The 24589-nt window shown below is 47.0% G+C and overlaps 2 protein-coding genes across 2 annotated transcripts in view; both read right to left on the bottom strand.

Annotated features, from left to right (window-relative positions):
• Positions 1–9638: 9638 nt before the first annotated feature.
• LOC115460246 (gastrula zinc finger protein XlCGF7.1-like) lies at positions 9639–10316 on the bottom strand. Its single transcript, XM_030190076.1, has one exon. It carries the CDS (start codon positions 10314–10316, stop codon positions 9639–9641), a length of 678 nt encoding a protein of 225 aa, XP_030045936.1.
• Positions 10269–24589, bottom strand: part of LOC115460144 (zinc finger protein 250-like) — a 20111-nt gene continuing 5790 nt past the window's right edge. The window contains exons 3-4 of the mRNA XM_030190011.1: positions 22389–22508; positions 10269–11258 (exon numbers count right to left, since the gene is read on the bottom strand). Of these exons, the coding sequence (XP_030045871.1) occupies positions 10366–11258; positions 22389–22508 (1013 nt within the window). The 3' untranslated portion in view covers positions 10269–10365. The remainder of the gene's footprint in view (positions 11259–22388; positions 22509–24589) is intronic.

Here is a 24589-nt window from a genome sequence, read left to right as displayed (position 1 = left end):
CATCAACGCTTAGTAGGTGCTGGTTCCCTCGGCGACCCAGAGCTCTCGGTACCACGCCTGGAAGGTGACCGGTGTCGATGCTTCTTTGCGTTCACACGAAGCATGTCACCGGCACCTCCCAGTACCGACGAGGAGGACATTGAATCCAAACGTCTCCTCGAGGCCGGGTCCGAAGAAGGTAGATCCTAGGGGGTCTGTACCACAGGAGCCCTCGAGACAGGCGGAGACCTACTCGTGGGCTCACCGCTACCAGCAGGGGGATGGACAGCCCTCATCTGCGCTCCTGAAGAAGAGGCACCTTCCAACGACATCAATACCACCGATGATCCAGGTGCCGCAGACGCTGACATACCGGTCGATGACCTCGGTACCATAGACGCCGATGCACCGGCCGATGACCTCGGTACCGTTGATGTTGATGCACCGGACGAGGCCCCGAACAAAAGGTTCCACTGGGCCAATCTCGCCGCCTGAGTTCTCTTTTTCAAGAGAAGACAGAGAGTGCAGGCCTGGGGACGGTGCCCGGCCCCCAGACACTGAAGACACGAAACGTGCCTATCAGTGAGCGAGCTAGTCTGGCTGCACTGGGTGCACTTTTTGAAGCCGCTGGCAGGCTTCGAGGACATGGGTGGAAAAATCACGACGGCGAAGTCAAAATTCACGATGATGGCAATGGGCACCAAAAAGAATGGGGAAAAAACCCCGTATGGGCGGCCAAAAGGCCGCTCCCAAAAGCGAAAGGAAACTTAACCGGGAAAAAAAACTCAAAAATAAGTTTTTTTTGTTTTTTTTTTGGAAAACAAAACACACATGAAGACGAAACCGAAGAACTTCTGAACGGAAGAAAGCGCGAAAGACGCGAGGGTCTCCTCAGGGCACAGAGCGACCGAAAAATCAGCCGTCTGGAGCCGTGGAAAAAAGAAGACTGACGAGCACGCTCGCGTTCGGGCGGCAAGACGGTTGCACATGCGCACTGTGCATGCACATGCGAGGACTAGCAAATGCTTTTGCTAGTGAAGATCTCCGATTGAAGGAGCTGCCGTGGACGTCAGCCATCAGTGAGAACAAGCAGCCTGCTTGTCCTCGGAGAACTTTATTTGCACCAAATATGTGCATGACCCTACACAGGACCACCGAGTTTCGACGGCTATACCGTCTGCCTCAGGGGTCAAAATACTTCTAAGAAGTATCACAACGAATAGGTGCAAAAATGAAACAGAAACACTGCGATCACACTGCATTACCATGATATTATTTCTGTTTCAGGAAGTGACATCGAGGGCAGGACGCGGTAGAGGGAAGCATGCAGGGCTGGCGCACGTTGCTTACAGGAATTGCTGTCAGCAACAGCTCAAAAGTAGATGGGGGTGAGGATGTTCAGAGAGAGATGGGCAGCTGCCATAAGAGAGGAAGAGAGAGGAGTGAGGCACTGCCACCGCCAATGAGGTGCTTTGGGGGCCACTAGACTGGGAGGGCCTGAGGCAAGAGTGGGTGGGCCTTTGCCCACCTATAGCTACGCCACTGCTATGCACTTTGAAAATGAGCACCCATATTTATTTTTTGCTGTAATTGCCCAGAACTGTTACTGGTTAAGCAAAACACAAATGATCACATTAAATGGTACGGTAAGGGTTTTGCACAAGTTTGGGCATAGTATTTTCCAACAGAGGGAGTGTATGTTGACCTTACTGAGGGGACAACAAAATTTTAATAAAAGTTTTTTTTTGTTTTTATTAGTATATTACAAATGTTTAACAAGTACAATACTTGATAAGTAATACAGGCATATCAATAATAAGTCAATAGAAAACAAGAAAATAGTAAAGGAAAAAAATATAAGCCTTCTTTAGACCACAATTATGAGGGAAGGAGGTACATTTTCAGGAGAGAACTTAAGGAATATTATTAACTAGTAAAAAAGGCCTGTTTCTGTTTTAAAGGAAATGGGCGCTAGCAAGGTTTTCCTCGGAGTGTGTATGTTTGAGAGAGTGTGAATGTGCGAGTGTGTGTGTGTGTGACAGAGAGAGAGTGAGACTGGGTGTGAGTGTGAGAATGAGAGTATGTGCCAGGGTCCCCCCTCTCTCCCAGTTCCAGGGTCGTCATCCCCGGTATGTCTCCCATTTGCAGGGGTGTCACCCCCTCCCTCCCAGTTGCAGGGTCCCCCCTCCTCCCTTTTACCCAGTTGCAGGGTCCCCCCCTCCCCGTTGCAGGGTCTATGTGTCTCCCCCCTCCTTTTGTCCAGTGGATACAGCTGTAAAAACGGCAATGAGAAGCAGCTCCTAGGTTTCCTTTTTTTTTTTTTTGAGTGTATAGGAATGACGGCTGCTTTGGGGAGTGGAATCAGAGATTAACCAATGGGCTTCCTTGCTTACCATAGACTTGCTTTGTTCACTTCCACTCCTGTCTATTGAATGTCCTGCAGCATGTCATAGCAGCCAATCAGTGGCACTTCAGGAATGACATCACTTTTATCTACTCCACTTTCCTGAGCAGCTTTGGCCAGAAACCACGGTTCCAGGCAGCCTCAGAACGTTGGAGGTGATAATTATTATATAGGATTTGTATATAGTTTAACACACATTACACCAAATTCATTATACACTTAAATCAATCCAGCGTAAGGTGTATTATCAAGCTGATCCAACTTTTTTTGATTAACGAAGGCATTTAGTTCTGGTTGAAAGAAAATGTATTTAAGCCCTAAATATTTAATCACACATTTGCAAGGATGGTTTAAATAGAAAGACGCTCCTATCGCTAGGGCTTCTTTCCTTAGAGCTAGGAACTCTCTTCTTCTTTCCTGAGTTTGTCTTGTAACATCCGGGTACATCCATATCTTTTTCCCATGAAATAAAGATTGTGATTTTCTGAAAAATAAACATTTAACTGCTTCTAAATCCTGTTCAAACACAAAGGATACCAACAAAGTCTTTCTTTTAGAATTTTCTGATATGGATGATTTGAGAATTTCAGTTAAATTTCAGTTCAATTGTTTTTCGTTTTCTTGAAGTGGAGGTTGAGATTCCATCTCTAATTGAAGTTCTGGGGTCTTTTTATTTGGTGCATAAAATATGCGATTTAATGGAGGAATAAAGTCAGAGGAATATCCCAGAATTTCTATTAGGTACTTTTTAAAAGCATCCAATGGAGAAATCCCAATCAAATACGGAAAATTCAGAAAACGAAGATTCATTCGACGATTATAGTTTTCTATTTGTCAAAAAAAAAAACAAAAAGGCACACAACTGCTTACAAAACAGTAGATAAAAAACAACAAAGCAGTGGAATCAAATGCATTTATTGGAACAATACCCGACGTGGCCACGTTTCGCCCTCAGGCTGCGTCAGGGGTATAAACTATAAAAACAAAACACAAGTATAAAAACATGTATAACCATACATATTAACAATGTCATAAGCATGATTCAACTAATAAAAGGCAATTATTTAAAAAAAGAGATTCAACATATATAAAACAATCCTTTAAGAGTTCTAAAAAACATGTATAGACATACATGATATCATCTGTAAAACAAATATTTATAATTATCATTAAAATCATACATCACATAAAATTTTTTATCAGAACATCTACAATTATTCATATCACATTTATAACTCTCAATAAAAAATGTTAAGATCATACAATTAGAATCAAAACATTTCAATGAAGAGGGGAAGAAATTTCTTTATACATACCTATCAAAAGTGTATGTAAATATATCATACACACTAGTAGTTCCAAAAATCTAGTTCTACACAGATATAAAAACAAAAAATAAAAATATCATCAGACAAGAAGCATGGTTATACATGTTTTTATACTTGTGTTTTGTTTTTATAGTTTATACCCCTGACGCAGCCTGAGGGCGAAACGTGGCCACGTCGGGTATTGTTCCAATAAATGCATTTGATTCCACTGCTTTGTTGTTTTTTATCTAGTTTTCTATTTGTTCTATCTTTCTATGAATCAAAGTCTTATCTTTAATAGTCATTGTAGCAAAGTCTTTAAGTTTTTTCACGTCCTCATTTAAGACTGCCATTTGATTCATAGAATCTGCTTTTAAAGTTTCAAAGGAATTAGAAAGAAGTTCAACTTTACCTACTAATGTTGAAATTTCTGTAGTAGAGTTGGTCAGCTTTACATCTAGCTTTTGGAGAGCATCCCAAATGCTCTCTAACGTTACCGTCTCTGGTCTAGTTGTCAAAGATCTCATTGTCTGCAGGCCCTGAGGCGTCAGACCTCCGTTAGTTGAATTTTCACCAGAGCCCCTAGTCCAGGGTCTTGCTTCACCGACTTCCGGTTTTAGCAATTCTGGTTGGAGAAAACAACCTTCGGGCGGAGGCGGTGGATTGCGCTCAGGCGGTGAGATAGGGTGGTATCTAGCCCCAAATCACAGGGGTCTCCTCCTCCTGGAACAGCAGGGCTCCCTCCGGTTTTCAAATCGGGTGTCCTCGAAGCGAACCTCTCAATGGTGAGTTGCGAAGGTGAGGAGGTTCTGGTGGCCGAGGCGCCAGCCTTTACCAGACCTTTCCTTTTAGTATAAGGCATTTTTAAAAGCAGGAATATAATAATGTTCCAAGCTCAACACAAGAGGTCTCAGCAACGATCTCTGTGTGCCGCCATCTTAACTCCTCCCTTTCCAATTTTAATAAAAGTTTTGGGGTCCTTTTATAAAGGCGTGCTGAAAAATGGCTTGCGGTAGTATAGGTGCGGGTTTTGGTCATGCGCAGAATCATTTTTCAGAGCACCTGTAGAAAAGCCGTCTCCCCCCCCCCCCCCCCGAAAATGTACATGTCACATGCCACTTGGTGCGCTTCTGCTAAGTGCACCAGAAAATAAATTGTTTTCAGACGCGCGTATCGGATGCGCGCTAAAACTGAAATTACCACAAGAGCCACACGGTAGTCGGGCGGTAAGTCCATTTTGGTGCGCGTGTAGGTGCCTACACGGCTTAGTAAAAGGGGCCCTAAGTTTGTTATAACATTGGCCAGGGTAGTGAAATAATCAGAGAACATATGTACATGTATCATTTTATATTTTGAAATGGCAACCTTAATTGGTGTAGAGGGGTGGGGCAGGGTAGGCTTGGTGTAGTTCCACTCCTAGTACGGAAACTCTGTTATTAATAGTAACATCCTATGTAAAGACAGTTCTATCTGGGGTCACAGACCATCTTCAATTTGACTTCTTGGCAGCCTTCGATGCCATGGACCATGATCTGTTGCTGAGAAAGCGAAGTGATATATTGATCTGTCTGGCTCCGTTTTTAACTGGTTCTATAAATTCCTAGTTAATTGGAGTTACTGTGTTAAAAAATATATATTGTTTCTAAGTCTCAGGGTGTGGCGTTCCGCAAGGATCACTGCTTTCTCTTCTACTTTTCAATCTTTTTATGGCCTCACTGAGTTCTATTAAATTCAAAGCAGATGAGATGCTTCTTTCATATGCTGATATTTTTATGCTACTTCCAGTATCTGATATGTTATTGGATATTATGGAGGAATGAGCATCTTGCATGTAGAAGGTTCATGACTGAGTAATAAACTAAAATGTAATACTGATAAAACAAAATTTTTATTTGGATTTTGCTCACACCTTTTTAGTAGTAGCTCAAGGTGAGTTACATTCAGGTAAACCTGGGAATTTCAAAAATCCTAGAAGTGTCACACTTCCCAGTTTTGTTGTCCTCCTATTGGGTAGTTCCTTCCCTATTGAGAATAAATTCCATGTTTTTGGGGTAATTCTTGATTCATCTTTGTCTTTAGAACCTCAAATAAACTACCTTTGGCAAAAAAGAAAAATTCTTCAAACATAGGCCCCCCCATTACAAAGCCATGCTAGCTTTGCAAAAGGGGGCCTTAGACAATTACAATTAATAACATTTTTTTAAATCAGATTTTGTTTGCCACGGGTGGTGCAGATGTTAGTACTATCTCATTCCTGGAGAAAAAGTCCATAACCTGCTATTGAGGCAGACATGGGAATCAACTGCTTGCCCTGGCATTTGTAGTATGGAATGTTGCTACTATTTGGGGTTATGGAATGTTGCTACGATTTGGGTTTCTGCCAGGTACTTGTGACCTGGCTTGGCCACTGTTTGAAAAGCATGATACAGGGCTAGATGGACCATTGGTCTGACCCAGTATGGCTACTCATATGTTCTCATACTGCATTGTATTTGGGTCTTCCATCGAAATTGATGAATAAGTTGCAACATCCTCCTGCTGCAAGCCGCCACAGAGAAGTGACTGATTCCCTCCCCAGTTCAAGCACAGACAGGATGCTCCGCTTGGTCTAGTAGTTCAACTCCACCAGAATGCACTGGTCCCCGTCTCCAGCTTCAGTTTGGAAGAGAAGAGAGGAAGATCTCCCTACCAAGATCTCCCCGTGATCAGCCATATCCGACAATCCGAGAGCAGTACATGTCTTGATCTCCCCAGGCACCACACTCAGGCAGCAAACAAACATCTAGATAGTTCCACAACTGATTCATTTTCAGTTACTTGCCATTGCCCTGCCAATTGTACTTTTTTCTGTCCACTGTTCCAGTTGTGACAATAAACCTTTAGTTTCTTGACTCTGCTTGTCTGTACTGATTAAAGAATCCCGGTGGCCTGAGTGCCAGGTCTGCAGGTGCTCCCCAGCAACTGTAAGTCAAAATCATCATGTAACTCTTTAAAACATGTAACGTGCTTTAAAAAAAAATCAATTCCTTATCAAGATTCTCCCTTAACTTTTCAGCTTTTTTTGTAGCCGTTTGTATAATCAGGATCATTAAATCGAAGGAGCATTTATTCAATATAGCTTCCCATTTTAACATAAATTCAATATCATCATTATTTATTTATTATCTCATTTGTACCCCACAGTTTCCTAACAGTGTCAGGCTCAATGTGGCTTACAGCGCACCACAGAGGCAGACGCCAATGCAGAGAAATGAAGCTAATACAGCAGAAAAACCTACAAGAGAGAATGGGGAAGAGTAGGAATGGATGGAAGGAGTAGGAAAACCAAGAGGGAAGGGGAATGTGTCCAAAGTGTCTCTAGATCAATGCGCATCCAACAGTGGAGACACATGCAGAGGCCGTGGGATAACCAAGATTTCCTGAAAGTTAGATGGTTGGGGATGGTTTTTATGGTTTTCGGCAAAGAGTTCCAAAGCTGAGTGCTGATGAAAGAGAAGGAGGTAGCATACGTGGATTTGTACTTGATGCCATTGCATTTTGGATAATGAAGGCTAAGATACAAACGGGAGAGTCTGAATGTATTCCTGAGAGGTAGGTAGCTCACCATATAGGATTTTATGAACTAGAGAGCAGAGTTTAAAGGAGATTCGATCCTTGACAAGAAGCCAATGCAGTTTCTCTCGGAGGGGCGTGGCACTTTCAAATTTTGACTTTCCATAGACCAATCTAGCCGCTGTATTTTGGGCCGTCTGCAGTTTATATTTTAGGTTCCTTATTAATTCTAAGACCTCTGGCTATTTGCACAAACAAGTGTTTATCTTGTGTTTGGACACTTTCTATGTGACTTATTTAATTGGTTAAGCCAAATCAGCCATTGTACTTCTGTGGACTCCTGATGCAGACTGTCTAGCCGAAACATGATATTCATATCTGGTCATCCAAATAAAGGCTGGATCACACATTCATTAACGTGTTTTGCTGTGGAGTTTTGGGCTTCATCCTTTTTTGGGAACTGTATTTAGCTACAATCTGATGGTAGAAGTCTCTGTGAGCATCTGGAACATATTTCTCAAATTCTAGATGTTTTTCACCTATGAATTTGGGCAAGCACTTGTGAAACATTTTAGGTTAAGATTTATTGCACATCATAAAAATAGTACACGACACAACTCGTTTGTGTAAGAACCTCTTAAGTCCACTCACCTTACAAAGCCAAATGCAGTTTCTTTGGGCCCTTTTACAAAGCCCATCACTGGCTTGCCACTCACCAATCCGGAACTACCACTAGGATACCGCAGGAGCCCATCAGTAGGTCCCACCCCAGCACACGCCATTTCTGGCATTACGGGATTTTTTTCTGATTTTTGTAGCACTGGAACTTAATCAATGGTAAAGGGAGCCCTTACCACCATCTCAATGGGTGGCGGAAAGAGCTCCACACTGAAATGGCCGTGCAGAAAGTGGTTCACTTGTCGCACAGCCATTTCTTTTTCTAAGTACATGTGTTGCTATACTGGGACAGACTGAAGGTCCATCAATCCCAGTATCCTGTTTCCGACAGTGGCCAATCCAGGTCACAAGTACTTGGCAAGATCCCAACACAGTACAATACATTTTATGCTGTTTATCCCAGAAATAAGCAGTAGATTTTCCCCAAGTCCATTTTAATAATGGCTTATAGACTTTTCATTTAGGAAGCTATTCAAACCTTTTTTAAACCCCGCTAAGCTAACCGCTTTTACTACATTCTCTGGCAATGAATTCCAGAGTTTAATTACACAGTGAGCGAAGAAATATTTTCTCCGATTCGTTTTAAATTAACTACTTTGTAGCTTCATTGCGTGCCCCCTAGTCCTAGTATTTTTGGAAAGAGCAAACAAGCAATTCACGTCTACCCGTTCCACTCCACTCATTATTTTATAGACCGCTATCATATCTCCCATCAGCCATCTTTTCTCCAAGCTGAAGAGCCCTAGCCGCTTTAGCCTTTCCTCATATGGAAGTCATCCCATTCCCTTTATCATTTTCGTCGCCCTTCTCTGCACCTTTTCTAATTCCATTATATCTTTTTGAGATGCGGCAACCACAATTGAACACAATATTCGAGATGTGGTCGCACCATGGAGCGATACAAAGGCATTATAACATCCTCACTGTTGTTTTCCATTCTTTTCCTAATAATACCTAACATTCTATTTGCTTTCGTAGCCGCTGCTGCACACTGAGCACAGGGTTTCAACGTATCATCAACAACGACTCCGAGATCCCTTTCTTGGTCGGTGACTCCACCAAGCAATCCACTTAATTGCAGTTAATCCTCTTAACTTGTTCATTAACTTCTGTGGCTAATCTTTAACTGCAATAGGTCCATAAACAAATCCACCATGGCCTTTATCTGCAGTATCTCTACTAGCACTACCACCATCATTAGTCCTAATGCATAAGCACTTTTTTTATCCTGAGCAATGTGTGGCCAGTATGCATTCTTCCTTTTCTTTCCAACCAATTGTAGCACATAGCCCTGTTGAGATTCAGTAAAAATATTATACAATAGGGTCAACACATGAAAGTACTCAGCAAGACTTGAGAAGAAAAATTATTTTCTTCGCCTCAGATATGCACAGCAATCCACCAGCTACTTTTGCTGAATTTATACTGCATTCTACTTAACCGTCTTTGTCTCCAGTGTGATTCATTTGGTGTTTTTGTAGATTTGAAAGTGGAGTGAAGCTTTTACTACAATCAGAACAAGTAAATGGTTTCTCTCAGGGGGCAATTTATCTACTTTTGTGCATACCATTGCAGGAATGAACCTCACTCCTAATTCAGGGTATGTGAAATATAATCTCTGTCTCTCAAATCTATTGCTGCAATGTGGATCTTTTGCATTTTTTTAATATTTGAAAGCCAAGTAAAGCTTTTATTACACTCTGTATATGTAAATGGTTTCATTCCACTTTGGATAATAGGGTGACTTTCAAACTTGGTCTTTTATTACACGCAGTAGATATAAATGGTTCCACTCCTCCGTGGCTCCTTTGATGGTTTTTTAGAGTGGAAAGACGAGTGAATCTTTTCTTACACGTAGAACATGTAAATGGTTTCTCATCTTTGTGGATCAATTGGTGGCTTTTTAGAGTAGAAAGATGAGCAAAGCTTTTATGACACTCAAGACATGTAAATGGTTTTTCTCCTGTATGGATCAATTGGTGACTTTTCAGGTGTTTAAGCAGTGTGAACTTTTTATGGCACTCAGGACATGTAAATTCTTTCACTCCTTTATGGATCAATTGATGACTCTTTAGATGTGAAAGCTGTGTGAACCTTTTATTACACTCAGTACATTTAAAGGGTTTCTCTCTTTTGTGGATCCTTTGGTGACATTTTAAATTTGAAAGATTGGCAAACCTTTTCTTACATTCAGAACATATAAATGGTTTCTCACCTGTATGGGTCATTTGGTGACTTTTTAAATGAGGAAGCTGCGTGAATGTTTTATTACATTCAGTGCATGTAAATGGTTTCTCTCCTTTGTGCATCCTTTGATGGCTTTTTAGAGTGGAAAGATGAGCAAATGTTTTCTTACACTCAGAACACAGAAACGGTTTCTCTCCTGTGTGTATCATTTGGTGACTTTTTAAACTTGAAAGCCGAGCAAAGCTTTTATTACACTCACTACACGTAAATCGTTTCTCTCCGGTGTGGATCATTTGGTGATTTTTTTAGATGTGGTAACTGTGCAAATGTTTTTTTACACTCAGAACATGTAAACAATTTCTCTCCTGTGTGGATCATTTCATGACTTTTTAAACCTGAAAGCCGAGCAAAGCTTTTCTTACACTTACTACATGTAAATGGTTTGTCTCCCTTGTGAATTATTTGGTGACTTTTTAGATTTGGAAGCTGTGTGAACCTTTTATTACACTCAGTGCATATAAATGGTTTCTCTCCTTTGTGGATTCTTTGGTGATTTTTTAGTGTAGAAAGGCGATTGAAGCTTTTATGACACTCAGGACATGTAAATGGTTTCTCTCCTGTGTGAATCATTTGGTGGCTTTTTAGATATGAAAGCCCCAGGAAGCTTTTATTACACTCACCACATGGAAATCGTTTCTCTCCTATGTCTTTCTTACGACTTTTTTTCTGCATTTGAAGCTTTGAAAACCGGGGGAAGCTCTTCGGACGATTGAAACAGATGCTTGTGGTAGATGGAATACATGTAAATTCTTGAGGGTCTTTCTTTCTTTTCTCCTCTCCCTTGTCAAGGTTAGAAGTCATGTAACCACTATTATTTTGGAAGGGTCTCTCTGCTAAGTGTCTCTGGTGTCCATGGATGTTAGTAAACTTCCTGTAACATCTCTCACGCTTTGAAACTCCATCCAGAGAGTCAGCTGCAAGGTCCCTTTTCCCTTCCGAGTTCTGTTGCCTATTCCTTGTGTTTCTCCTCGTACGTCCCTCGAAAATATTCTCACAGACATTTTCTGATTGTCTTTGGATTTGTTCCATTGCTACGGGATCTTCTCCTTGATTCTTTTCTCTTTTCCTTTCTTGTGTGATCAGCTGATTTGCTGGATATAAACAAAAGGTATTAATCATGTGTTAGAAGTATTTCTAAAATATTACATGAGTATAATAAAAAGAAGAGGTTGTATTGTAACAGGATTTTCTATGTGTGGCTTTCTTATTTGCAAATCACTTCTTGAAACATTTGTCCCCACACACCTCTAGTTTGTGAAATGATGAGATACCCCTTGGAACTGGAAGTGTGTTGACATAAGAGCTTTCGAGAATGATTTGAATGAGAACATTATAACCTGTGGTGATCAGGGAGTTTCTTCGACTGATGAAGCAATGACCCTGGATCCAGACTCCAACTGAAATATGGCCACTGTGAGGAAAAGTTTGTCTTCACTCTAACTTACAGAAAGAACAGCTTATGAATGGCGTATGGAGACATATCAGTAGAGAATCCACCAACGTCGAGTCAATATACTGATTAATAAAGTTTGGTTCATCTTCACTCTGGAACTCCTGGTTTTTTACCCACTGTTTTGTTGTATGGAGACATATGACAGAAATGTTTATAGTGAACCTGTTAAATGTGTCTGAAAATGATTAACGAAAAGCTGTTTCTAAAGGACTAGACAGAATATAAAGGGTCTGAGATTCAGTGGCACTTATTAAGGCTGGAGCAGCTCCTGTACAGAGGGCACAATGAGCAGGAGTTATTCCCAGATTTTCAGCAGTATTTACCCAGATAGCGCCACTAAAAAATCAGCCAGACCATCTTAGAACTGTCTAGATAAAGGGGAGTAAAGGATAAAACTAATTGTTATTAATTTCGATTTTGTCTTAACTAGAATCACTGTTTATGCTAAATACATGATAATCAATAAAGCTAGAAACGCTTCAGGGGATCCTTTTCTGGCCTCCTAAGAAAAGGCCTATCGCACATCGACAGGCATATAAGCCTAGGCCTGACTATTCTACTTCTGACATTTCTGCTTCTTAGGTGCACAATATGGATGCATCTGTGACCCCAGTTTCCAAGAGGTGAAACTAACCTGCTTCTTTACTGGAAAATGGGCTCACAAGACTGTCCTGAAAATTAGGTCTAGAATGGTCCCTAGGCAGTGCTTTTTTTGTGCCGGTACGCAACGGTACGGCGTACCGGCACCTTTTTTTTTTTCCCCCCCCCCCCCCCCCCCCGACACTTACTTTTTTTTTTTTAAAGACTCAGAACGCGCGAATGATGCAGCCGGCAGCGATTGAAAGAGGCTGTCTGGCATCTGCGTCGGAGCTTCCCTCACCCTCTGTGAGTCCCGCCTATGCGGAAACAGGAAGTTGTAACAACGAAGGCGAGACTCGCAGAGGGTGAGGGAAGCTCCGACGCAGACACCAAACAGCCTCTTTCAATCGCTGTCGGCTGCATCGTTCGCGCGTTCTGAGTCTTAAAAAAAAAAAGTAAGGTCAGAACTCGCCGGGAATGTCACCGGGGGAGGGGGGGGCAAAAAAAGGTCCAAGAATTGCTGGACATGGGAGAGGAGAGGACAGGGAATGGAGAATTGGTGGTGGACATTGCTGGGAGGGGAAGGGAGGGAACAGAGAATTGGTGGTGGACATTGCTGGGAGGGGAGGGGAGGGCAGGGAATGGAGAATTGCTGGACATGGCTGGGAGGGGAGGGAACAGAGAATTGCTGGACATTGCTGGGAGGGGAGGGGAGGGAACGGAGAATTGGTGGTGGACATTGCTGGGAGGGGAGGGCAGGGAACGGAGAATTGGTGGTGGGCATTGCTGGAAGGGGAGGGCAGGGAATGGAGAATTGCTGGACATGGCTAGGAGGGGAGGGGAGGGCAGGGAACGAAGAATTGCTGGACATGGCTGGGAGTGGAGGGAACAGAGAATTGCTGGACATTGCTGGGAGGGGAGGGGAGGGAATGGAGAATTGGTGGTGGACATTGCTGGGAGGGGAGGGCAGGGAACGGAGAATTGGTGGTGGGCATTGCTGGAAGGGGAGGGCAGGGAATGGAGAATTGCTGGACATGGCTAGGAGGGGAGGGGAGGGCAGGGAACGAAGAATTGCTGGACATGGCTGGGAGGGGAGGGAACAGAGAATTGCTGGACATTGCTGGAGGGGAGGGGAGGGAATGGAGAATTGGTGGTGGACATTGCTGGGAGGGGAGGGGAGGGGAGGGAATGGAGAATTGGTGGTGGACATTGCTGGGAGGGGAAGGGAGGGAACAGAGAATTGGTGGTGGACATTGCTGGGAGGGGAGGGGAGGGCAGGGCAGGGAATGGAGAATTGCTGGACATGGCTGGGAGGGGAGGGAACAGAGAATTGCTGGACATTGCTGGGAGGGGAGGGAACGGAGAATTGGTGGTGGACATTGCTGGGAGGGGAGGGCAGGGAACGGAGAATTGGTGGTGGGCATTGCTGGAAGGGGAGGGCAGGGAACGAAGAATTGCTGGACATGGCTGGGAGGGGAGGGGATGGCAGGGAACGAAGAATTGCTGGACATGGCTGGGAGGGGAGGGAACAGAGAATTGCTGGACATGGCTAGGAGGGGAGGGAACAGAGAATTGCTGGACATTGCTAGGAGGGGAGGGGAGGGCAGGGAATGGAGAATTGCTGGACATGGCTAGGAGGGGAGGGAAGGGCAGGGAACGGAGAATTGGTGGTGGACATTGCTGGGAGGGGAGGACAGGGAATGGAGAATTGGTGGTGGACATTGCTGGGAGGGGAAGGGAGGGAACAGAGAATTGGTGGTGGACATTGCTGGGAGGGGAAGGGAGGGAATGGAGAATTGGTGGTGGACATTGCTGGGAGGGGAAGGGAGGGAACAGAGAATTGGTGGTGGACATTGCTGGGAGGGGAGGGGAGGGCAGGGAATGGAGAATTGCTGGACATGACTGGGAGGGGAGGGAACAGAGAATTGCTGGACATTGCTGGGAGGGGAGGGGAGGGAACGGAGAATTGGTGGTGGACATTGCTGGGAGGGGAGGGCAGGGAACGGAGAATTGGTGGTGGGCATTGCTGGAAGGGGAGGGCAGGGAATGGAGAATTGCTGGACATGGCTAGGAGGGGAGGGGAGGGCAGGGAACGAAGAATTGCTGGACATGGCTGGGAGGGGAGGGAACAGAGAATTGCTGGACATTGCTGGGAGGGGAGGGAATGGAGAATTGGTGGTGGACATTGCTGGGAGGGGAAGGGAGGGAACAGAGAATTGGTGGTGGACATTGCTGGGAGGGGAGGGGAGGGGAGGGCAGGGAATGGAGAATTGCTGGACATGGCTGGGAGGGGAGGGAACAGAGAATTGCTGGACATTGCTGGGAGGGGAGGGAACGGAGAATTGGTGGTGGACATTGCTGGGAGGGGAGGGAATGGAGAATTGGTGGTGGACATTGCTGGGAGGGGAGGACAGGGAATGGAGAATTGGTGGTGGACATTGCTGGGAGGGGAAGGGAGGGAACAGAGAATTGGTGGTGGACATTGCTGGGAGGGGAAGGGAGGGAATGGAGAATTGGTGGTGGACATTGCTGGGAGGGGAAGGGAGGGAACGGAGAATTGGTGGTGGACATTGCTGGGAGGGGAGGGGAGGGCAGGGAATGGAGAATTGCTGGACATGGCTGGGAGGGGAGGGAACAGAGAATTGCTGGACATTGCTGGGAGGGGAGGGGAGAGAACGGAGAATTGGTGGTGGACATTGCTGGGAGGGGAGGGCAGGGAACGGAGAATTGGTGGTGGGCATTGCTGGAAGGGGAGGGCAGGGAATGGAGAATTGCTGGACATGGCTAGGAGGGGAGGGGAGGGCAGGGAACGAAGAACTGCTGGACATGGCTGGGAGGGGAGGGAACAGAGAATTGCTGGACATTGCTGGGAGGGGAGGGGAGGGAATGGAGAATTGGTGGTGGGCATTGCTGGGAGGGGAAGGGAGGGAACAGAGAATTGGTGGTGGACATTGCTGGGAGGGGAGTGGAGGGGAGGGCAGGGAATGGAGAATTGCTGGACATGGCTGGGAGGGGAGGGAACAGAGAATTGCTGGACATTGCTGGGAGGGGAGGGGAGGGAACGGAGAATTGGTGGTGGACATTGCTGGGAGGGGAGGGAACGGAGAATTGGTGGTGGACATTGCTGGAAGGGGAGGACAGGGAATGGAGAATTGGTGGTGGACATTGCTGGGAGGGGAAGGGAGGGAACAGAGAATTGGTGGTGGACATTGCTGGGAGGGGAAGGGAGGGAATGGAGAATTGGTGGCGGACATTGCTGGGAGGGGAAGGGAGGGAACAGAGAATTGGTGGTGGACATTGCTGGGAGGGGAGGGGAGGGCAGGGAATGGAGAATTGCTGGACATGGCTGGGAGGGGAGGGAACAGAGAATTGCTGGACATTGCTGGGAGGGGAGGGAATGGAGAATTGGTGGTGGACATTGCTGGGAGGGGAGGGCAGGGAACGGAGAATTGCTGGACATGGCTGGGAGGGGAGGGAACAGAGAATTGCTGGACATTGCTGGGAGGGGAGGGGAGGGAATGGAGAATTGGTGGTGGACATTGCTGGGAGGGGAGGGCAGGGAACGAAGAATTGCTGGACATGGCTGGGAGGGGAGGGAACAGAGAATTGCTGGACATTGCTGGGAGGGGAGGGGAGGGAATGGAGAATTGGTGGTGGACATTGCTGGGAGGGGAAGGGAGGGAACAGAGAATTGGTGGTGGACATTGCTGGGAGGGGAGGGGAGGGCAGGGAATGGAGAATTGCTGGACATGGCTGGGAAGGGAGGGAACAGAGAATTGCTGGACATTGCTGGGAGGGGAGGGGAGGGGAGGGAACGGAGAATTGGTGGTGGACATTGCTGGGAGGGGAGGGCAGGGAACGGAGAATTGGTGGTGGACATTGCTGGGAGGGGAGGGCAGGGAACGGAGAATTGGTGGTGGGCATTGCTGGAAGGGGAGGGCAGGGAACGAAGAATTGCTGGACATGGCTGGGAGGGGAGGGAACAGAGAATTGCTGGACATGGCTAGGAGGGGAGGGAACAGAGAATTGCTGGACATTGCTGGGAGGGGAGGGGAGGGCAGGGAATGGAGAATTGCTGGACATGGCTAGGAAAGGAGGGAAGGGCAGGGAACAGAGAATTGGTGGTGGACATTGCTGGGAGGGGAGGACAGGGAATGGAGAATTGGTGGTGGACATTGCTGGGAGGGGAAGGGAGGGAACAGAGAATTGGTGGTGGACATTGCTGGGAGGGGAAGGGAGGGAACAGAGAATTGGTGGTGGACATTGCTGGGAGGGGAGGGGAGGGGAGGGCAGGGAATGGAGAATTGCTGGACATGGCTGGGAGGGGAGGGAACAGAGAATTGCTGGACATTGCTGGGAGGGGAGGGGAGGGAACGGAGAATTGGTGGTGGACATTGCTGGGAGGGGAGGGCAGGGAACGGAGAATTGGTGGTGGGCATTGCTGGAAGGGGAGGGCAGGGAACGAAGAATTGCTGGACATGGCTGGGAGGGGAGGGAACAGAGAATTGCTGGACATGGCTAGGAGGGGAGGGAACAGAGAATTGCTGGACATTGCTGGGAGGGGAGGGGAGGGCAGGGAATGGAGAATTGCTGGACATGGCTAGGAGGGGAGGGAAGGGCAGGGAACGGAGAATTTGTGGTGGACATTGCTGGGAGGGGAGGGGAGGGAACGGAGAATTGGTGGTGGACATTGCTGGGAGGGGAAGGGAGGGAACAGAGAATTGGTGGTGGACATTGCTGGGAGGGGAAGGGAGGGAATGGAGAATTGGTGGTGGACATTGCTGGGAGGGGAAGGGAGGGAACAGAGAATTGGTGGTGGACATTGAGGGGAGGGGAGGGGAGGGCAGGGAATGGAGAATTGCTGGACATGGCTGGGAGGGGAGGGAACAGAGAATTGCTGGACATTGCTGGGAGGGGAGGGAACGGAGAATTGGTGGTGGACATTGCTGGGAGGGGAGGGCAGGGAACGGAGAATTGGTGGTGGGCATTGCTGGAAGGGGAGGGCAGGGAATGGAGAATTGCTGGACATGGCTAGGAGGGGAGGGCAGGGAACGAAGAATTGCTGGACATGGCTGGGAGGGGAGGGAACAGAGAATTGCTGGACATTGCTGGGAGGGGAGGGGAGGGAATGGAGAATTGGTGGTGGACATTGCTGGGAGGGGAGGGGAGGGGAGGGAACAGAGAATTGCTGGACATTGCTGGGAGGGGAGGGCAGGGAACAGAGAATTGGTGGTGGACATTGCTGGGAGGGGAGGGGAGGGGAGGGCAGGGAATGGAGAATTGCTGGGACATGGCTGGGAGGGGAGGGAACAGAGAATTGCTGGACATTGCTGGGAGGGGAGGGGAGGGAACGGAGAATTGGTGGTGGACATTGCTGGGAGGGGAGGGCAGGGAACGGAGAATTGGTGGTGGGCATTGCTGGAAGGGGAGGCAGGGAACGAAGAATTGCTGGACATGGCTGGGAGGGGAGGGAACAGAGAATTGCTGGACATGGCTAGGAGGGGAGGGAACAGAGAATTGCTGGACATTGCTGGGAGGGGAGGGGAGGGCAGGGAATGGAGAATTGCTGGACATGGCTAGGAGGGGAGGGAAGGGCAGGGAACGGAGAATTTGTGGTGGACATTGCTGGGAGGGGAGGGGAGGGAACGGAGAATTGGTGGTGGACATTGCTGGGAGGGGAAGGGAGGGAACAGAGAATTGGTGGTGGACATTGCTGGGAGGGGAAGGGAGGGAACAGAGAATTGGTGGTGGACATTGCTGGGAGGGGAGGGGGAGGGCAGGGAATGGAGAATTGCTGGACATGGCTGGGAGGGGAGGGAACAGAGAATTGCTGGACATTGCTGGGAGGGGAGGGAACGGAGAATTGGTGGTGGACATTGCTGGGAGGGGAGGGCAGGGAACGGAGAATTGGTGGTGGACATTGCTGGGAGGGGAGGGCAGGGAACGGAGAATTGGTGGTGGGCATTGCTGGAAGGGGAGGGCAGGGAATGGAGAATTGCTGGACATGGCTAGGAGGGGAGGGCAGGGAACGAAGAATTGCTGGACATGGCTGGGAGGGGAGGGAACAGAGAATTGCTGGACATTGCTGGGAGGGGAGGGGAGGGAATGGAGAATTGGTGGTGGACATTGCTGGGAGGGGAGGGGAGGGAACAGAGAATTGCTGGACATTGCTGGGAGGGGAGGGCAGGGAACAGAGAATTGGTGGTGGACATTGCTGGGAGGGGAAGGCAGGGAACGGAGAATTGCTGGACATGGCTAGGAGTGGAGGAGTGGCCTAGTGGTTAGGGTGGTGGACTTTGGTCCTGGGGAACTGAGGAACTGAGTTCGATTCCCGGCACAGGCAGCTCCTTGTGACTCTGGGCAAGTCACTTAACCCTCCATTGCCTACCGCATTGAGCCTGCCATGAGTGGGAAAGCGCGGGGTACAAATGTAACAAAAAAAAAAAAAAACAGAATTGCTGGGAGGGGAGGGAACAGAGAATTGGTGGTGGACATGCTGGGAGGGGAGGGGAGGGGAGGGGAGGGGAGGGCAGGGAACGGAGAATTGCTGGACATGGCTAGGAGGGGAGAAAACAGAGAATTGCTGGACATTGCTGGGAGGGCAGGGAACAGAGAATTGCTGGACATTGCTGGGAGGGGAGGACGGGACAGAGGAGAATCGCTGGATATGGGAGGGCAGGAGACATGCTGGACATGGATGGAGGGGAGGTAAGATAGGAAGAAGATGCACATGGATGAGATGGCAGGGGAGGAAGGAGAAATGCTGGAAATGGATGGAGAGGAGAGCAGGAGATAGAGGAGAATTGCTGTACATGGATGGATGGATGGAGGGGTTGGCGGGGAGAGAGGTGAAATGCTGTACATGGAAGAATAAAGGAGGAAAGTAAAGAAATAAATGGAAAGGAAGCCCTGGAAACGGAGTTAAGAGAACAGATAGAGAGCAGCAGAATCAGACACTTGGACCAGTATGGATAGAAAACAGTCAAGACAACAAAGGTAGAAAAAATCATTTTATTTTCCTTTTAGTGTTTGGAATTTGTCCAATTTGAGAATTTACATCTGCTGTCTTATTTTGCACTGGGTATACTGGAGCTGTAACATCTTACAGAAATGATTTATAATGAAAAAAAATCACAAGTTGTCTGTTTATATGCGCCATGGCTGGTATAAGGGGTGTGGCTAATGTGGGTGTGGCTATCAGGGGTGGAGCCATATGTGGTGACTCCGCCCATAATGAGTACCGGCACCTTTTTTTCTACAAAAAAAGCACTGTCCCTAGGTATCCAAGGCCTACATGTAATCCTTTTACCTTTGGTCTCACTTATTTTGTCTGTTTTTCTTATCTGACATGCCCTTATTTACACTGTTTTAGAATTTAATCCCTCTACCCCAGATTTCTAAAAGGGTTTTACTGATTGGTCACCCTGGCCAGGTTCTGCCCCCTTCAGGCCGGGCAGCGCAAGAGTAACCAGACCTTAATTTGTGTCAGAACCAGAGCGGAACAGCATTTTGGCACTTCTTTGGGCTCAGGAAATGACATCACCACATATCATTCCTTCCCCCCCCCCCCCCCCAGTCCTGCTTCTCTCCCTTTTACCCCTTCCCTAATTCGCAATGGCATCCCTTCATCCCTCTCCCTCCAGTATACCTTTCAAAGATATCTTCTGTTTTAGAGGCTGCCGGCAGAAAGCAGCGACTAGAATCTGTCGCTTGTGCCGAACTCTGAGACTTCTGATGCAACTTCCTTTTTCCACATAGGCAGGAGGCATCATACAGAAGGCTCTCATGTTGGCACAAGCAGCATGTTGTGAATCTCTGTTCGCTGTCAGCAACCTCTAAAACAGAAGACAGCTTTGAAAAGGTATATTGGAGGGGTGGGAGAGAGGGAGGGATGCCATCAAGATTTAGAGAAGGGGCAAAGGGAGAGAAGCAGGACCAATGATGAATGGGTGTGAGAAGGAGAAAAGCTAAACCAATGAGGTGGGGTGGCGAGGGAGAAGGAGAAATACTGGATCACTAGTGTGGGGAAGGAGAAATGCTGGACAGGGAGAAGGAAGAGAGAGTAGGATTCTAGATATGAAGTGGGAAACAGTGGAGAGATGCCAACTATGAGGGGAAGGAGAAAGGAAGAAGCCACCTTATTGGCCAGAAAGGAGAGACGCTGCACTGCTGGGGTAGGGACTAAAGAGGAGACAGGGAGATGACAGGCTACAAATGTTGGCTGAGTGGAGAGGGAAGATATTTGGCTACAAGAATATACTCCTGCCGGTAGTCTGTGTGACTGCAGAGCGCAGAATTTCTGCAGAATTCCCCAGTCATTCAGACATTTCTGAGCAGAATCTGCGCTCTCCCCCCACCCACTCGCTCACTGTTGCCCGCCTACTGCCTTCTGCCCAGCTGCTGCCTGGGGCCAGCTTACCTAAGCACTGAATGTCCCTCCAGCCACCCCTGCACTCACCTGAAGTAGGGGAGGAGGAACTGCAGTGGGTGAACTTCTTCGGGGGCAGGAAAGAACCCACTCTTTCTTGTTCCACTGCCGCCACACTTTATCCAAATAGCCGCCAAGACTTCAAGCGGTGACTCCTTTTCTCCTTCTCACAGCCATCCATTGTCAGTCCAGCCTTTCTCACCCCCTCCCACCATTGGTCCAGCTTTTCTCCTTCTCCCCCCCCCCCCCCCCAATTTGGGGCATTCTGGGGGCGGGTTAAGTGCCGATATTCAGCTGTTAACCAGACAGGGTGACCACATAAACCACAGTCCTATCTTGATGTGGTAACCTAGCAGCCACTTCAGTTCCGAATACCAGCTATGCATTAGCCAGTTCTGCATAAACTGGATACTCAATGCCGAAACCCGGACATGGAATTGAATATCTGGGAATAACACCGCCGACTGAATATTTACCCTATTGTTTAACGTGAGATTTGCGTTTTTCTTTGAATGGGAGAATACAATTAATAAAGATAAAGGCCCAGAATGGCTTTATCTTCGCCAGGACTAGACAGAGAGAATTACACAGAAAACAGAATTCCAGGAGGGGGTGGGGGAGGAGATAGTCTAGTGGAAAGTATGTAATCAAGAGAATTGAATTATAAAATGTTACATCATTTAAATATACATCCTGCATGGGTTAGTAAAGTATTGAGAGGTATCTTTAACAGATACATGAAATCCCAAAGTCAAGAAGGAACATAGATATATTGTATTAAAATAGAGGAATGTTGAAAGGAATTAGGGACACATCTGGAAAAAAAAGTGTTAGGGAAAATTATTCCCAGGATGAAAGAGAGTTATGTGTTTTGGATGTGGATGAAGCTCTTGAATTGGAAACGAATGAATAATGCTTATTTATGTGAAAATTATGTGTAATTGCAAAGAAATGTATCTTGATACATGGACACATAGGAGCCGACTCTGTGGGTGCTTGAGAAAATTCCTGGTATGTGTCCAGGGAGGGGTTATTTCCACTGGGCTTAGCACCCCCGATAATTTTGAAAAGTTGGCTCCTATGGATACAACCCAAACCTCCTACAGTGATGTTTTGGGGGAACCAAATGCAAACGTTGATACATATGGAATGTTTGTCAGCCCAGAGGAAGGGAGAGAAGAAAACAGCTATTTCATGAAAATTTGGAACCCATTTTTGAATGAGTTTATTCTTAAGCACTTTAACAGAGACAGACAGCAGTGAGACTCTACAAGAAGAAGAATCCAGAGACCATTTTTACAAAAAGATGATTGATGCATGGAACAAAACCATTTATAAGGATTTCAAGTGGTGGGGAGAGAGGGAGAAGGGAATAATGGAAAGGTTGCTGAAATATACACTTTAAGTTGTAAGAGAACTAATATTCTTGAAATGTTCGTAAGGTTATGGAGATGTTTAATAAATATGGGATTCAATACAGATGGGAAGGGGGGGGGGATGGTTGCTGGGGGGGGGGGAGAATAAAATGCTGTCACGGTCATTATCATGTTGAACAGAAAACTGTTAGACGGTTACACTATCAGTGACTCGTGTTAATGTTCATTCTGTGTGACGTAATAAAGATATTTTCACCTAAAATGGATCTTTGTCCCTCGTATAAGGACCAAAGTGTCTCATGCCTGCTCAGATAAAGATATGACAGGAATGGAAATTACAAATTCATCCCAGCAGTTTTACCTCAATCCCTATTACCCCACTCACCTGAGCAGCTGCTTTTTCCAGTTTCTCTTTCCTCTGATCCCGGCTCATCCCTGACGTACAGCTCTTCCCCTCGTTCAATGTGGGATATAATGTCAGGGATGACAGTCGGAGAGCCTGTTCCTGGGGTTAAGAAAACTGCATTAGATTTCCCCAAATCATATAGTGTCTGATTCCATCAAATTCAACACTCAAATTTCCAGCATAAAGAATTTCACCGACTTCAATGAACAAAAATTCCGAAACCTGGACCCTGCAAATCTCAGTAATAGTAACATACATACATAGTAGATGACAGCAGAAAAAGACCTGCACGGTCCATCCAGTCTGCCCAAGAAGCTAAATTCATATGTGCTACTTTTTTATTTGTACTGTCCTCTTCAGGTCACAGACCATATAAGTCTGGCCAGCCCTATCCCCGCCTCCCAACCACCAACCCCGCCTCCCACCACCAGCTCTGGCACAGACTGTATAAGTCTGCCCAGCACTATCCCCGCCGCCCAACCACCAGCCCCGGCACAGACCGTATAAGTCTGCCCAGCACTAGCCCCGCCTCCCAACCACCAGCTCTGCCACCCATTCTAGGCTAATGTTTCATAAACCTTCTTAACTCATCTTTATAGCATAGTTCCAACGCTAAATAGTACAAAACATTATCAGCCTCATTTCAATATATGTGAGACCTTCCTTATCCCTTATGTAGGTCTCCTTAATCACACCCAGAACATCTGGAATAAGGTGAAAAACACACTGAGCATGCTCAGACAGATGTGAGCTCGGAGAAAGGGCAGAAGCCAAAATTAATTTTCCCAAATTCCTCTCTACAGAAAACTTTCCTGCAGTAACACAGTAAATGACGGCAGATAAAGACCCACACAATCCATCCAGTCTGCCCAACAAGGTGGACAGAGCTGAGCCCGCCATTCTGTGAGGGCCCCAGTCACCCATGCTTAATTGCTGGTTGTCAAGTCTCCACCATGTCCACCATACAGACAGCCAAACATGATGGGGATGGTATGTGGTTATAACCAAGACTCCGAATAATGCTGACAGTATTCAACTTACCAGACCAGATATCTTCCTCTCCCCTCTGAGATGCACAGCACCCTCACTTAAATCATGTGGCAATAAACGTGATCTACAATACTGGAGCTGCCAAAGTTTCACCCGTCTTTTGCCATTTGCAGAACACAGACTTATAAATCTGCCTGGCATCAGCCTCAGTTCCCACTACTCTTGCCCAAGATAACACCTCAACAGCCACAGTTGTGTTTCCATCCTCTTTCTATTTAGGCATCCCCTGTGTCTATCCCATGTATTTTTGAATTCGCTCACCGCTTTCACTACCCTCTGTGTAAAAACAAAAATTTCCTGACGCTACTCCTAAGTCTATTTCCCTGCAACCTCCATTCATGGCCTCTTGTTCTACCACCCCTATATCTCTGGAGCAGGGGCGTATCGGAGGTTCGGCGGTAGGGGAGGCAGGGGCTAGAGTGAGGGGGCACATTATAACCCCCCCCTACTGCCGCCGTCGTCAACCCTCCCCCCTACCGCCAACCCTTTCCCCGCCTACCGCCGTCACCTACTCCCGAGGTCCGCTCCTGCCGGTTTTTTAAACTATTACTTCAGCTGGCGGGGGGGACCCCAACCCCCACCAGCCCAGCCGAGGTCTTCTTTAACTTCTTCATCCTCGTGCTGTTAAAGCTGCATGATGCATCCTTCCAGTTGGACGGAGTTTGACGTCGCAGCACGTTGGAAGGATGCATCATGCAGCTTTAACAGCACGAGGATGAAGAAGTTAAAGAAGACCTCGGCTGGGCTGGCGGGGGTTGGGGTCCCCCGCCAGCTGAAGTAATAGTTTAAAAAGCCGGCAGGAGCGGACCTCGGGGTAGGTGACGGCGGTAGGCGGGGGAGAGTTAACGGCGGTAGGGGGGTCCAGGGTGAAATCTGCGGGGGCCCAGGCCCCTGTGGCCCCACGCAGATACGCCCCTGCTCTGGAGGTCTGTTTGTATATTAATACCTTTCAAGTACTTAAATGTCTGTATCATTTCACCTGTCGCTCTCCTTTTTCTCTAGTATATACGTATTGAAGTCCTCCAGTCTCTTCTCATACATTTTATGGCACAAATCCTGTACCATTTTTGTCACCTTCCTCTGAACCATCCAATCCTTTTATGTCCTTGAAGTGATACGGTCTCCAAAAC

The sequence above is a fragment of the Microcaecilia unicolor genome, chromosome 1 (genome assembly GCF_901765095.1).
Source record: "Microcaecilia unicolor chromosome 1, aMicUni1.1, whole genome shotgun sequence".
Lineage (NCBI taxonomy): Eukaryota > Metazoa > Chordata > Amphibia > Gymnophiona > Siphonopidae > Microcaecilia > Microcaecilia unicolor.
This window is presented reverse-complemented; position numbering and strand designations above follow the sequence as displayed.

Excerpts from the sequence above, each read along its gene's own strand:
- LOC115460246 (XM_030190076.1), bottom strand. The coding sequence starts at position 10,316 with ATGATACACACAGGAGAGAAACCGTTTCTGTGTTCTGAGTGTAAGAAA.